General features: G+C 48.1%; 1 protein-coding gene across 1 annotated transcript in view; it reads right to left on the bottom strand.

Moving 5' to 3' along the window:
* The window catches only part of LOC115327425, a 97,609-nt gene extending 82,595 nt beyond the window's left edge, over nt 1-15,014 (bottom strand). Inside the window, exons 1-2 of the mRNA XM_040218240.3 lie at nt 15,000-15,014; nt 14,652-14,894 (exon numbers count right to left, since the gene is read on the bottom strand). Of these exons, the coding sequence (XP_040074174.1) occupies nt 14,652-14,894; nt 15,000-15,014 (258 nt within the window). The remainder of the gene's footprint in view (nt 1-14,651; nt 14,895-14,999) is intronic.
* Between the last annotated feature and the right edge of the window lie 838 nt (nt 15,015-15,852).

Below are 15,852 nucleotides of genomic sequence, written 5' to 3'. Positions count from 1 at the left end.
GACTTCGTCTCCAAAGAGGGGCTATGTGCACTCTAAGAGATGCCTGCGCGTCTACTTACCCGCAAAACACTCGTAGAGCCAATCTCTGCGATCTAGGAAATCAGCTCCGCGAATGATGAGGCGGAACATTCGTTTACACCTAAAAATGAAGTCTGCGCTGTGGCATTACGCAGTGCAAAGCGATGCTTGCATTGCGTAATGCCACAGCGCAGACTTCATTTGGAGGTCTAAATAGATGTTCCGCCTCATCATTCGCTCAGCTGATTTCCTAGATCGCAGAGATTGGCTCTACGAGTGTTTTGCGGGTAAGTAGACGCGCAGGCATCCCTTAGAGTGTGGAGATAGCCACTGTTGGAGGAAGAAGAAGAACGCGTGCGAATAAAAAGCCGGATCAGTTCGATCTTGGATTTCATCAGAGGTAGTCGCCTCTCGTCAGTCTCTCCATAAGTGAATTACGAACTTCACTCGTCCCATTAGAAAATCCTCACAGTCATGACTGCGACTGTTTTTTTATGTTCATAAAAATAGAGAGCACTTCCGTAGTATCAGTAGGATTTAAAAATATTGCCTAGTTCTTATTTTTTTTTTGCGATATTATTTGCCCCAGCACTGCTATACATTCCTCACACAAAAAAAAAAAAAAAATTAGTTATTGAAATATATTTACAAGGGCGGCACCAGAGAAGTTTTATTATTAATAGCTATGGTAGAAACGGTTTTATCTTCAGATGGATTGCGTAATCATAGGTTAAGACGGTTCCAAACAATTGAGGGATGTGTTAAACAAGAGATGTCGAACAAAATGGCATACGAGATGTGTTTAGCTCGTTTCAGTTCTGCGTGGACAAAATTGCTAAAAGTTTTAGATTTTCGCAAATTTCTTCATCGCGTGTTGTAAGAAAATTGCCGTAGCGGCCAAGCAAGTATTCGGGCCGCTTCGGAACGGCAGGGCATGGGCGTGGACATCGGTGGTCCCAGTTGGTGGTCCCAATGGGCACATATCGCTGGCGATGGGTTTACTACGGTTGATCGAATGCCATTTCATCGAAGCACGTTTTAGAGAATGGGTACGTTTTATCGAAGCACGGTTTAGAGAAAGCAGAGCCTCAGTTTAGAGAAACGCCGTCTATCGAAAGGGGGACGCTTCTTAAGAAAAGGCTTTCCCACTTCTCGCGTGTATCACTGCTGCGCGTGTTAAGCGATGCGCCCCGCTGCGCTCCCGCCGCTTCGCGGCGGCAGTCTGCGGCGGCTTGTTACAAAAATGTTAAGTCACCTGATTTACCCGTACACGCCGCTTCGCGGCGGCCGAATTCGGTAAAAAGGAGGCTCATCGCCATTTTCTCTAAACTGGGTTCTCTATAAAGGGATTCGATAAACCGGGGTCGGTAAAACGGCGTTCGCTAAAATGAGCTTCTCTAAACCGCATGCCTCCGGCTGGTGCGATGCCTTAATATTCAGAACAAAGCAGCAAAACATCGGGGTAAGGTCTGAACTTTGTTATTGTCCAGCTTACTTTGCAAAAAAATACCGGAATCGCGCATCCAAAAAAACAAAAAAATGGTATTTTTCGCCCACAGTTTGCGAAGAAACGAAAGCGATAGCTGCAGCACGGTGGCGCAATGCGGGTGGAATGGTGCAGTCACGTACCAGAGGACGGAGGTGCGACCTGGTTAATTCTCTTAGTCGTGGTGGTTGGCCTCGTGGATGCCACGGACGACCGTCATCAGTGATCTGTGAAGTAAGTGGGTAAGCGCGGTGGAAGTTTCTAAAACAACCCAACATTACGCTTAGCAACTAGATACTGCCAAAACAGGGATTTCGGATAGCCCGAGTAATGTTTGAAAATCAGTTTTGAAGCAGACGGACACGGAAGACTCCTTTCGTAGCGCCGTTACTGGCGGGATGCCGGGGCGGCCGACGGGAAAACCCGACTTCCCTGGCCTCACGCCAAAAGCGGAGGGAAGGTTGTTTTTTTTCCCTAGCGGCAACGACTGGAGACAAGATTTAAATCTCTGTAAAGTGTAGCCCATAAAGCTATAGCTTTAAAATGAAGTTGACGCGACCAACCTCAACTCCTCACGGCAAAACAAACACGCCTACTTTTGACTTTTTTTTTTTTTTTTTGCTCTTATTTCGTGTTGTTTTTTTCTTCTCGGGACCATCGATATTAGCACTCAAATTTTCCGCATTCTGCACCCAACTTTACCCCCTTGGCTTTGACCGACAGCTGTTGCTCTGCCCCAGGGATCGGCCACACAGCTCACAACGGCGATGGAAAACATTTCACGACAGAACAAAAACGATTGAAAATTAAACTATTTTTGAGACCGTTGCAGATGAAGACTTTTCAGGGATTTATTGAGTGTACATACCCGAAGACACTTACATTAACGACAAACATTGCAAGTGCGATGGCACGTCATCGCGATCGACGGGTGGCTCATTCAGAGGGGGTTCAAGATTCCGAGCCGGAAGTGCGTCATGTGGAACCGCCTCATAGTGAGGTCTATTTCCGCTGCATAACTATCTGTAGATGCACCCCTTCGGGTAAGACGTTGTCACGACAAATATAACCCGCCTTGCTGTCTTTACAACCGAGCACAAGCAAGACCTGGTACAACGTAAGACTCGTGATTAGGTGGCCCCTGAATCAGTGTTGTGCCCGTTACCGAAAAAAAGTAACGAAATAGCGTTACTCGTTAGTTTGGTAAAAAGTAACGCGTTATCGAGCTACGTTACTCTTTTACAAACGTAACGATATACCGTTACCGTTACTTTTCAAAAATAACGAACCTTACTTTTACGGTACTTTTACGTTACTTTTGTGTTCGAGTACTTATGTCTGGCAGAGATGTATGATAAGCCTTCTTAACAAGCTTGGATAAAGATAGAAATTTACAGAGTGGTTTCATAGTGTTTTGACGCGCGAAGTAGCTTAATTTTCGCCATGCAGAATAGGAATTGAAACTGTAATTTACCTGATTCTGTCTCCTTTAGTTGATACATCTCATTCAGACCTGCTGGCCATGGCGACGGAGTTTTGTTATTCATGTCCATCTCACGTGCAGAATGAGTCGGAGATGTTAGTCAATCGGCTTTTATAAACTACAGCATGCGAACGGGGACTGCTGGAACACAACCAGCCAACCAACACCCCTCATCTGTACGCCGGTTTTCGTAACAGTCCGGTTCATACTATTACCAGAGACTGATTTACTTCACTATCTGTTACAGGACACCGGTTACCAGCACACTGGCTATAATCACTTGCTGCCTCCTACCAGCAGTAGCTCTTAGTTTTGCTGTGAAAAAAAAGGTTTCGTGTTTGTAAGTTTTCTTTCCAGGTTTAAAAATTTTTTTTTTATATTTTATCATGACCTTGGGAAAATAAAGACTAATCAAACGAAAGATTCTGTCTACAAAAGTGGGTCAGGAACTTTCAGGCAGCGAGGGGGAGAGCGAGTTAAAAAAATTCCACAAAGGGTGTTTCTTTTTTTTTGTTTTTTAAACTAGAGAAATGAGCAAATCGCTTCGCCACTAGTTGTCCACTGTTGTAAACGGACGTCTCTCCACGGCCCCCCCCCCCCCCCCCCCCCCCCCGCTGTCCACCCCGGCTGCACAAAGCAGGGGGGGGGGGGGGGGAAGAGGAGGGAGGGGAGGGGGCTGTAACGCAGTCGTTCGTTCAAGCCATGTGGGTGGTGACACAATGGAAAAAAAAAAAGAAAAAGGAGGATGAACGGAATAAGTTGGTAGCCGAAGGTTTTTTTCGCCTTCGAGAAGTGAGATTTTTTTTTTCTTTTTACTTTACTGTGACAGATGCTGGTTTCGTGCAGCGATAGGCTTGAGCAGGATTTTGAGCTAAGCTCATGCAGGATGTCACCAGTTTTGGTCAAAAGTAACGAGTAACGAGTAACGAAATTTGACAGCGGATACCGTAAAAAAGTAACGGAAATACTTTACTCGTTAGTCATTCAGAATACTAACGAGTACGTTACTGCGTTAGCAAAAAATGTAACGCGTTACCAGTAACGTCGTTACTAGTAACGCGTTACCTCCAACACTGCCCTGAATGAGGCTTTTGTGCCCATTGGGGATTGCCTTATTCCCCCGAGTTCGTACAAAAAGAACCCTCTTTAGTTGAAAAAACACACAGAGAAAGGGAGAGCTTTTACACCCCTGCTGTGAAATTATTTATATTTGCCTGCCCTTACATATGCGGATGCTGCCAGTAGAATCCCTTTCAAACGGGTTTTTGTTGATCCTGGCCATCACGTGAGCAAGTGACCCCTTTTGTCCAAGAAACATTGTTGTTAACCAAATGTTGTGTTGTTGGTTTTTTTTTTTTTTTTCACTCCCCCTCCTCTTATTCTTGTAGTACATTACGCCAGGATGCCATCGAGTTATTATATTTAAACTTAGTACATACCAATTTGAATAGCTTTTTCGCTGTTAAGAACAGTTTGGAGAGGGTGACACATAATAGAGAAAACATTGGGAAAGGCGACAAAAGGAGTTCGTCGTGGAAGGGAAAACCTATTGTAATTCTCAAACAATGATTTTAAAAGGCGGAAATGCAGGATGAGTTCATTGCGTCGTTTACGTGCACATATATACGTGCACATGTACACATGAAATTCAGTCTATCCTAACCAGCTCCGTCATAGACACTTCCTCCAGAACATGTAATTTCATTACCGTACCACCGCTGTAAGAACCTAAAAGCCACGACCCCGAGCAACTTTGCTCCGGCGGGTATGACATTTCGTAACTTGTTTTATAATTCACTGGTCTCTAAATTACCACCAGAGCGTTACACTGTTGGCACAAACAAGCGGCCGCCGGTTTTAGCGTCTCTCCTTTAAAATTGGAAGGCTCCAATGAAAGCTGCCCGCGATTTGAAAATCGTTCCCTCAGATCTTAAGCCAGGGGTCTCTAACACGCTGCCCGCGACTCTCTGGACGCGGCCCGCCAGCATCCCGAGACTGCGAGCCCCCGTTCCCATCTATCCTGCGCTACATGCGCCATAAATAATGATGCCGTCCATTCGGTTCCACTTGAAACGTAGTTCAGCTCTGGTAAGGTGTTCACATAATTGACACTACCCCGTTTTCTTTTGAATTGGGGATTCGTTCACCTTAAATGCATCAAAACGCAAGTATTTTCTTATAGTGCTGCTATACAAATCACCAAGCAAGCAAAAGCTATGGTAGAAGATTTTGTCTTTCGAGGCATGTCCATGTACTAATTAAATATTTCCGAGCGAATTGAGCAATAGGGCAACGACAGTGTGCCTGCTTCCTTAATTGTTTTATTTAGAACTTCTAGCATCTTGATCTGATAGCGGCATTTTAAAGCTTATTACATCAGGTAAGGGCCCAAAGTAGTCACGAACAAATCAAAGCTAAAGATGTCACTGGAAAAACAGAAATTTTACAAAAAGCAAAGAGCGCGAGGTCTTTGAAGTCTCAGGTGTTGCGGAAAGACTCGGCTGCCGGCTGCTTTGCATAGTAAAACACAAACAAAGCTGCTTCTTTTTTTTTTCTTTAAGCAATTTTGTTTTTTCTTGTGTTATACGTTGGCCCTGAACATTTCGGGGGTGGGCTATCTGAACATCTCACTCGAATGGGTTTGGGACCGCTGCCCTAAATGGGAAGCTTTTGTGTTCGTAAATACCTTATTAGAGAAACACGTAAAAAAGTGCTGCCGGTCGTTCCAGTACAGGAATGGGCATAATACTTGCTAAAATGTATTTAAATACAAATACTAAAAACTTCGAAAAATCTCTACTTAAACACACATTAAATTACACTTTTTCTAGGTATTTGAATACCACATACAAATACAATGAGGGTATTTGGTCATCTTCAAATATTCATACAGATACAGTTTGTTCTCGTTGAAAAACATCTTTAACTTAAATGTAACCGCGGTAAAGAAAAGGAACGAGCCGAAGTAAATACTGGAAACTAAATATACAAAGAATCAAGTGCCTAAAAAGAATGTTGCAGCTCCAAAACAAAACGTTTTTTGTCATAATTTGATAGGCGGGTACACCATTAGGAAAAACAATATATTCAGAGTGAGATGAAATTCAGAGGTTGCGTTTATGCATCTAAGCATTTTCAACAATACGCCGTTAATTTGACGCGTTAAAAAAATTAAACCATTCAATCAAAACGTTGATAATTGTACTCATCCCGGTCTTTCTCGTTATACTTTTCATTTTTTATGTTTATTATGAGCAAAGCGCAGCGAGTTTCATGCTCTCTGCATATGACTCCCATCGCTAAGAGTGCCGACAATCGCATTTGATTGCGCGGAACAGTGCCCATAAGTATCCCTGGGCAGTATTTTAAATATGTGTATATGAAATACTCAAATTTTAGTATATAAATAGAGTTGACAAATACATTCCCCAATAAGTAATTGAGCACGAAATACAAAACATCAAAGTAATTTTAAATACGTATTTCAATTACTTGAACTTGAAATAGTGCCGTCCCTGTCCCGCAGCGTAATGGGTGGAAGGAGAGGTGTGACCCCGATTTTGCTCTTTTTTCCCAGCGAGTCAAACTGGCCCCGCAATCAGCCTGGCGGCCGTAGTTTCATCTGGGAGTCGGGAGCAGCACCACAACTGCAATCCGCGATCGTGAGCTAGCCTCTCTCATTCGAACCTCGACCCTCGCGCCCTCAGTGGGAGTGCAGCGTGACGCTGCCGTCATCTCGCGGCACAGCTCTCGTCCACGCGATCGTCCCACCTGCCCTCGTGTCCAATCTGGATCTTCGCTCGATCTCGTCAGAATTCCAGGGCACAGGCTTTTATTATTCTGGGTGGTGCTGTCCTTGCCCACCATACCCGCACTAGCCGTGTCGCTCAGCGAGAGTGTGCACTCCCAATGCGCTCTATTGAGCTTGCCAATCAGGAACCCGTACCCTCACTCCACCAAACCTTACAGTTGTCAGTCGAAACCTCCGAACTTGGCACCACCGTGGTCGTAACACAGTTAACTGCCCACTTCTTTGTCCGTGCGGCTAATTTGCCTGTCATGGCAGGATATTCCCTCCGCACGGGCATTCCCCCTCTGCTCACAACAACACACGTACACACACGAAATTATTCGAAGTGCATTCCACACAGTAAGCCGGTACGAAGGATTTAAGTTGTCACAGAAAGATCCTAACAAACAGAAGCACTCGGGAACCAGTAACGTCACAATCTTTTGCGTGTGGGTGTGTGTCTCTCTTTCTCTCTCTCTCTCTCTCTTTCTCCGTACGCGTGTGTGTATGTGTGTGTGCATGTGCATTTGCGTGCACTTGTGCGCATGAAGGGGGGGTCTATAAATGTTAATTTCAAGAGACGACTTATAAATACTTTATCCGGAAGATATCGGGGCGACGTTTCGCAAAAATCGACACAAACGCACACTCTAAAAAAGGCCCGTGCTTCTACTTTCTTGCACAATACTCGGAGAGCCAATCACGGAGGCAGCTCATGGAATGATGGTGCCGAAACATATGTTTAGACCAAAAAACGCAGTCTGAGTTGTGACATTGAGCAATGCAAAACGTTACGCTTGCAATGCTTTCTGTCACAACTCAGACTGCGCTTTTTTGGTCTGAACATATGTTTTGGCATCGTCATTCACTGAGCTGCCTCCGTAAGCTGCGCTCATTGGCTCTCCGAGTGTTGTGCGGGAAAGAGCACGCCCGGGCTGTTTTTAGAGCGTAACCAAAAACGTAGTCGTCGATTCGTAAAGAAACGACAAGAAACGAAAGCCCGGTTGTGGGAGGAGAGGTCCCTCCAACCACCTGTGGCTAAACACACACAAATCAAGCAGATAGTTCAGAGCCGCACCGGTTCCAGGTACACCGTTCAGCCACCGGCTAGGCAAAAGAAAGCAGCATACTCGCGCGACTCGTCCACCAATCATGAAAAAGAAGTTACGAGCGCCGAGCACACATGCCACACCTTTCCGATGCTTTGAAGGCGAGGCAGGTCGTTTTCTAAAACAACGATTCCCGCAAAGGCTACGCAAATAATGTCCGACATGCTGGCTTCGACCGGGCCCTGCGATCCCTTTGGCACGCCTATGTGCGAGCCGTTGTTCAGAATGGCTCGTAACCTAGCGGTAATTCTGCAGCCGTATCCGGACTGTACTCTGAAAAAAAAAAAAAAAAAAAAGACGTCCTTTTTTTTGTAGAGCACGCCGAAAAACCGTTTCGATGGAACCTTTGCGAATCACGAGGCTAAAAAAAAATATATATATATATAAATGCGTGCGTGCGTGCGTGTGTGTGTGTGTGTGTGTGCGTGTGTGTGTGTGTGTGTGTATGTGTGTGTGCGTGTGTGTGTGTGTGTGCGTGTGTGCGTGTGCGTGTGCGTGTGTGTGTGTGTGTGTGCGTGTGCGTGTGCGTGTGTGTGTGTGTGTGTGTGTGTGTGTGTGTTTTTCCAAGCCAGGTGTTTCTCGCGGCGGGTCCTTGAGCAAGTGAAAGGCGCAGTGGCCGTTGGGCACCGTCCCAGCGCACATGTCCATAGTTCCCGACAGCCGAATAAATGCGGGGCGTGGCGAGTCTCGCGCATTCGAGTGCCGCTTTGCATCCACTGAGATTGTACGACGCCAAAGAAGGAATCACGGAAGCGGGAACATAACACGCGCTTTGCGCTTCCCGTCGCTGGGTGCGACGGGAAGGTTGATATACACCTTCCCGTCGCACCCAGACGAAGCATGGCAAGTCACTGTGCCGTGGACCCACGCGTGGTGTTTGAAAGTTTGCAGAGAGCTATTGCACATGCTTAGCGTTCCACAGCCCTGTTGACAATTACAGGTCGGAGGTCTTTACGGCCTCAACATTCGCTCATTTCTTGCAAGGTGGCCAGAGTGACTTAACAGTACAGATTTTTTTTTTTTATTTACAAGCACAAAAAGGACAACGTGCATTTAAAGCTTATTTATGACTTCGCAAAAAAAAAAAAAAAATAAGGAGAGGAGTGGGGTTGTGGACCAGACAACACAAAAGGGAGAAAAGCTTAAAGAGAAGAGATCATATAAAACAACAAAAGCCCACGATTCATCTCAAAGTTCAGAGCATTTTGAATAAAGCAGTACTGATCGATTGTCCTTGTGTCACGTACGAATAAGAAACGCGGGCTCATAACATTCCCACTTGTTGCTTTGCAATTCGTTCTTCCGCTTTCTTATCGGCGGATGCACAATCTCATTTGCTGCGGAGCGAGAAGATAGTCGGGACTAGCCACGGCCCGTGTTTCTTGAACTGCCAGCGCATGCGCACAGAGAATGCTCACTTCGTCAATCATTCACGGAATAATGCAACGCAAACACTTTACAGTTCTTGACGCTTCATATCTGTCTTTTATTTCAAAGATTTCCAAGTAACTCTCGCTCAAATGAACATTGGGTTATTCTGGGACCAATGTAATGGAGCAATTAGTTTAAATACTGAAGTGGGACAGCTAATTACATTGAAAATGTACTTGTTCCATAAAAACATCAATAACAACTCGAAACTACCGATAAAAACAATTGAGTTATTGTCATATCTTGCCCAAGCTGTTTCGAAGTTGAATCTTCGCACAATGGCACAGAACAAAAATAAAAACTATACACATTTTATGTAGCTGGAAAATTCTCTGGTACAATTACGTCTTTGCCAGTCCAAGTGATGCTGTAGTTTACCCGAGTTAAAACCTTGCAAGGGTCGAACGTATAGTCTATATTCCAACTGACTGAGGAGAAACAAGCGTGTGGTCACGTGATGTGTGTGGGCAATGCAGATGGCTTTTTACATAGAATGTGTACATGCATGAAACGCCTGAAAGGTGCCGTGACGGTAGAGTGTCGACAAATATAAGAATTCATCTCTACTGGGATAAAGGATATTTCAAATGTAAAGTAGATCAAGGCATTGTAACTAGCAGCCGCGGTGGCTCCGAAGCAAAGCGCCGGCCTACGGATCCCCAGGTGGCTGGTTCGAATCCCGGTCGAGGTGCCCGCAATCTGACGGAGGCTTATTTACGAAGAAGGTGCCGTAGAACCGAGCTTTGGGTTGCAGGTCAGAGGATTCCCAGGTATAATCCTCAGTCCTCCGCTGGGGCGTGACAGATGCCCGTCGTTGGTTTGTCACGTAAAACCCCCAAATTTGAGGTTTTTTGAGGCATTCTAACCTCGCGCAAGAAAATGCTTCCTCCTCAGTAAAGATTCTTCCTTCCAGGAGCGATGGTGGTTTTCCCGGCACTCCGTCGTCTCCCTCGTGTTTCGATGGAGCCGGGTGACCGTGGAGTGTCGTGCGGTGGTGCGGGGATCTGCTGTTCTCGCCAGTCAGGAGCCGGAGAACTCGATGGAGGTTTTTCGATAGATATATTTACAAAGAATAACGAATATAGTACAAGGCTGTCACGCTGCTGCTGCCGCTCGCGGCAGCCCGACGTCGACAAAAGCGCCTCAGCGCCAAATCCGTTGCCGCGCACGGCAAGTTCTTTGCCCCGCAGGACAAAGTACGCGGAGCCCTCGGGACCGCGGGAGAATAACGTCTTGCTCCGCGCACGGGCTCGTTCAGACTCAACTTCTCCAAAAAGGTGCACCGACATTCCGAAGGGAGACCGGACCTCCCTCTCTCCCCCGAAGTCGCCAACATGGCCCTGACAAGGTCGCCTCCCCAATTACCTCGGCGGCAAGGGCGACCACCCGCGAACAGAGGTTTGTTTACTTCCCACGCGGGGAAATCTGCTTCCACTTTCGGGAGCTGGCTTGCGCTTGCCGCCAAAGGGAAAGAAGACATCGGGCGCCTCCGAAGGACGCTTCGGGTGACCGCGCCGCCAATTCCCCGAGCTCTTTCGGCTAAACTCCTTCGGCCATCCCTACACTCCTCACTACAACGGCTGTTCATGGTAGCTACGTAAGTACAAACAGAAAGTAGATTACGGGCTACACTACGAAGTGCTGTACAGGAACTTTTCAAAACTACTGAATAAAAAAAACAAAAACGATTCCATATCAAAGTAGAAGGAAGCTTGGTGAAATACACCATTCGTTTTACCATTGAACCAATGAACCTTCTTGGAACTGGATGACAGGCGTGACAATTTGCAATAACAAAATTTTAAAAAAGTAATAGTAAATTTCCATCGTTTCTGGAAAATAAAGTACAATGGAAAGCCAGCGATTTTCGCGTAGTACGTCTCATATTTGGCTTGGTATGCCGTGCATCCTCTGTTGTTGTTTTGTTCTTCACAATCTCTCCTGCCTGCTCCTTTTTATCTGAGGCAGCGAGGCACCCTCGACTTGCTTCCTTTCTCTGCATTTGCACAACACTTTTCGCCGGACAACCCTCACTAAACTTTCGACCTGTGTTTAAATTTAAAAGGGTAAAATCTTGTTCTTACCAATTCGCGATTGAATAAGCTCGGCCGCAGTAATATTCATGGGCACCAAAAATTGTGCCGAGAAGTTTAGGTCCCGCCGCCACGATGGATTCCCGACAGCCAAGTTAGGATATTTAAACTTGCACAGTTTTGAGCCAGCAAGAGGCGCGTGCGAAGTTCGTAAAAATTTAAAAAAGTAAAATATACACGAACAAAAAGTTAGGGCACAAACAAGCTTGTGAAGGTTTAACATTTTAGACAAAACACCGAGACTGGAGGGGAAAGGTCAACACGACCCAAAGTCTTAAACACAGCTCGGCTGTGTTTGAAACTTTGTGTTGTGTTGTTGTGTTGTCCTTTATCCCCCCCCCCCCCCCCCCCCAGTCTCGCGGTTTCGCCTAAAATGATCAAATATATATTCGTCAAAGTGACGCATAGTTTAAAGCTCCCGTCGTTTTTATTGTTGCCTGTGCCCGACAGTCCAGTACACACACTTCCTATATAAGATTTGGGGCACTACAATGCAATCAAAGGCCAGACGCGGGCTTTGCTCGCATACACTGTCGGTGCACCTCACGCGTGCCGTACTGTAATTTTCACACTCCGGACTGTGCCTTCGTCAGTGTTTTCTACTGGCCATGAGTACCACAAGCACATTTATTTGTTCATCTGTTTCTTGTATTAACCTTCAGGGCGTAAGCATTGCAGAGGGGGAAGGGGGTACACATAAATTTAAACGGAATATAACACATACAACACCTAATAAGCACTGGTTAGATGATGAGATAATTGAAGGCGCCTTTAAAAAGAACATGATCTGATTGAGACTATGGGAGCAAGAAGGTGGTTCCAGTCACAGGCTACAGTGTAGATGGCATGAAGGAGTGTGGAAGGACATTGGTGCCAGCATATGGGATGCCAACTTTGAGTTAATCGTCGAGCCTAGTTAAAGCATAATGTGGGGTCACGTGCTTCTGTTTAACTCGGACCGTCGTATGGGTCCGCGGAAAACAAGAAGAACTGGGCCAACGCATACTGTTTAAAAACAAGCCGGCCTGTGTGCAGAGCGTGCAATAACCGTTTTACCGATTGGCTCGGGTATAGTGCACATGCTGAGTACCTCGTGACGCTTGTTAGTGCACAGACAGCCGGGCAACTGACAACCGCCAAGTCTCTGCACTTTCAGGCAAGTAAGTACGTGCCACTTCAAGCTTGCTAAAGCTCCGTTCGCGTACGCATGGGGTACCACTAGGATGCAATGCTTGCAATGGACCTGTTGCAAAACGTGCGTCCGCATCGCCGAAAGGTATAGAGGGAGAGGTATGTACAGAACCGCCTGTAGCAGTAGCAGTCGAAGGCGGCGAAGAGAGATACGCAAGCGGGAAGGTGGGCAACCTCTCTTCGGGGCTATTTGTGCAAAAGTTATATTGTTTATACCGCGTTTTTCCTCAACTTGCACTCCAGCGAGATCTGCGGACGTCGCGAGGTAAATGCCTCCGTATACGGCGCCGGTTGTACCTATACTAACTCTTTAGCCGAAAGCAAACAGAGAGGGACATTCGGTTTTTAGTGCCTCTCCCGTACGTTTTCAGTCCATCTTCCCTAATATTTTCCCGAAGACTTTGAGAACTAGCGAGGACTTTGAGCACTATCGAGGACTTTGAGCCGTATCTTTCCAGTTCTTAAGTCTGTTTCTTGTGTATGGGCGAGTACTGCGTGAAGAACACTGACGAAAGCAATGAGCTCGCACTCGCCCGGCAGGTGAGAAAAGAGCCTCGCTTATCCCCACTCCACCATTCGATCACCGTCGCTTTACTTGACTGAAGAATCATTCTACTAAAAGACATTTAGAGCTTTCTGGAGCTCTTTTTCTGCGTTTTTGTGCGGCTGTGCACGTGCGTGTGCGAGCGTGTGTACGCTTGCATATGTTGCGTGCGTGTGCGTCTGTGTTTGCTTGCCAACGAGCGCTAACACTGGCGTCATCACCGGCGGATCCCGCCAAGAAGCATCCAAACAAACAGCAATTTTTCACTCAGATGTTCTGCGTCGTAGGATGCTCGCGGTGACTGACCTTCACAGCCACTCCGGCACCCATTGTTTACGCGGCTGCTGTTGTCATCACTCGCATCGTAATCCAGGGCACAAAAAGCTGCCCACCGCTCCAGCGTCCCAGCTTGTATTCGAGGGACAGAAACCCGCGCGTGGAAGGAAATTCCGGAGGGAAAGAAACATCTTGAGAGGGCGCCGTGCTCCGAGCACTGCGGACGACTCATCTCCGGTTGCGCGTGTCGAGTTGTTCGCGCCCGATGCCTTCGTAAGCGATCGGCGCCCGCTGCGTGAGACCAATATCGCGACGTCGGGGGCGTCAGTCGCCGTCTCGCGATCCTTCACTTGGCGGCGGGTTGTACCCCAGGGCCACGCTGGTCGAAACCCCCCGCGCTCCAGCTGCCTTCGCCTACGACGACGTCCCAGCGCAACATCCACAACAAGCGCCAAGTCGATGAAATGCGGCGATGACACCTCTCCTTCCGCGCTCGTTCCGCTACTCGCGAAAGTGCCGGAGTTCCGCCGACACACTGTAAAAAAAGCTCGTGCGTCTACTTGCCCGCACAACACTCGCGGAGAACCAATCACCGCAACTTACGGAGGCAGCTCAGTGAATGACGATGCCGAAACATACGTTTAGACCAAAAAACGCACTCTGAGTTGTGACATTAAGCAATGCAAAACGTCGCGCTTACATTGCCTAATACTCAGACTGCGTTTTTTGGTCTAAACATATGTTTCGGCATCTCCATTCTGTGAGCTGCCTCCGTAAGTTGCGGTGACTGGCTCGACGAGCGTAGTGCGGGAAAATAGACGAACGGGCTTTTTTTGAGAGTGTAGGTGTTGAAGGGGCGCTCGCTCGCAACGGCGGCTCCGGCGAATTGATCCGCGGGGCTAGATTCTCCAGAACGCCGCACAACTGCACTGCATGGCCACAGACCTTAACACGAGACGTGCTTTATCAATTACAAAGAGCGAGAAGGGTAAGCTGTGATGCAGATTGTCGCCTCAAAAGAAGCCTTGAACCCGATACGCGGCGACCAGTGTCACGAGGTGTTTGCTGTCGCCGTTTTGCTTCGACGCCGCTTCATAAGGCAATTAGGTATGCGGGCTGTGGCGTTCCTATAGTCTTTCTCCGGTTCCAGGCTAGCTTCCGAGTGGCTTTGCAGCACGCGCGCGGCGAACACGCGTCAGCGTATACAGGCGATCGAAGCTCTCCACTCACCTCTCCATCGGTGCCCTGCGGTTGGCGCACCGGTGCCTGGTCGCCGTTCGCGCTCGGCGACGCATCCCGGGGCTCGGGCCGCGCGTGGGCCGACTCGAAGCTTTCGAATTGTCCCGCACGCCCACGCGGCCGCCATGTTGACCGCGGAGTGCCGCCGCTGCTCTCCGACGGAGCCGGCGCCGCCGCGCGGGTCCCCCATGAAGCGCCTGCGTGGGCGTCCCCTTGTCGCGCAACCTCGCCACGCTGAGAGCCGAGACTCGAGCGCTCCGGGAATACCCGTCGAGCCAGGGCCCGTGTTCTATGCGCGTGTGTCCCGCGCAGCTGGTCCCGGCTTACCCGACCACTGACCTGCGACGCCCACATCGCTTTTTGGGCTTGGACTGCTCTTAATTCCCCTTGTGTCGTTTATGCTTTTTTTGTAGCGTGAGCTACAGTGGCCGAGGTTGAGCAGTTTCGCGTGGCTCCCAAAGAGCCGTGCTGAGCATGCGCGAGGAGCAGTGACGTCACACGGTGCACAGCTGGCGCGCCGGAGCCGCCACCGCGAAGCGCGCCTCGCCGGTCTGCGCATTCCAGAGGAGTGACGTCATAGCCGCGGCAGACGCGCTGGCGCCGCCGCGTGCCCAGCTGTGCGCCTCCGTTGCGCAGTTGCCAAGTCTGACGCTGCACCGGAGCCGTTTGATAGCGCCTCTCATTTTGTGCGCATAAGCTCACGCTCCGTATATCCTGGCATAGCCGAGCTAAGCCACCGCAATTTTTTTTTTTTTTTCTGTTAAATAACTGATGTTTACGAAAAGGGAGCTTCTGCAACCCGCTGTTAGGAAGCGAGTCTTGAGTGATGCCTGAAAGTACGTCTCGATTTTCCAGGTGCGCACGCGGCGGTTCGCGGAGCGTCGCGATGGCGTTCTGGTTTACGACCAAATCTGCCTTCACGCGCTCCAACCTCAGCTTCAATATTACAATTGTGTTCTGGCGTCATGCCGTCATAAAAAGGACTGATGCTGCGATAATCGACGGAAATAAGAGTACTGTCAGTGTCAGCGTGTACTGTGTTAGTCTAAGAACGCGATGACTCCAAACTTCCACTGTGCTCTTTACACACACCATTCATCTTGTTGCTCGCAACTGATAAGTAGACAGGATTACAACTCGTGACGTCACGGCGAGTCAAATCCTGGTAGCGACGTCACGTAGGGGCACCATA

The sequence above is a fragment of the Ixodes scapularis genome, unplaced genomic scaffold (assembly GCF_016920785.2).
Source record: "Ixodes scapularis isolate PalLabHiFi unplaced genomic scaffold, ASM1692078v2 PGA_scaffold9__187_contigs__length_104089568, whole genome shotgun sequence".
Taxonomy (NCBI): Eukaryota; Metazoa; Arthropoda; class Arachnida; order Ixodida; family Ixodidae; genus Ixodes; species Ixodes scapularis.
Note: the sequence above shows the minus strand (reverse complement) of the source record. Positions and strands in the feature narration are given on the sequence as shown.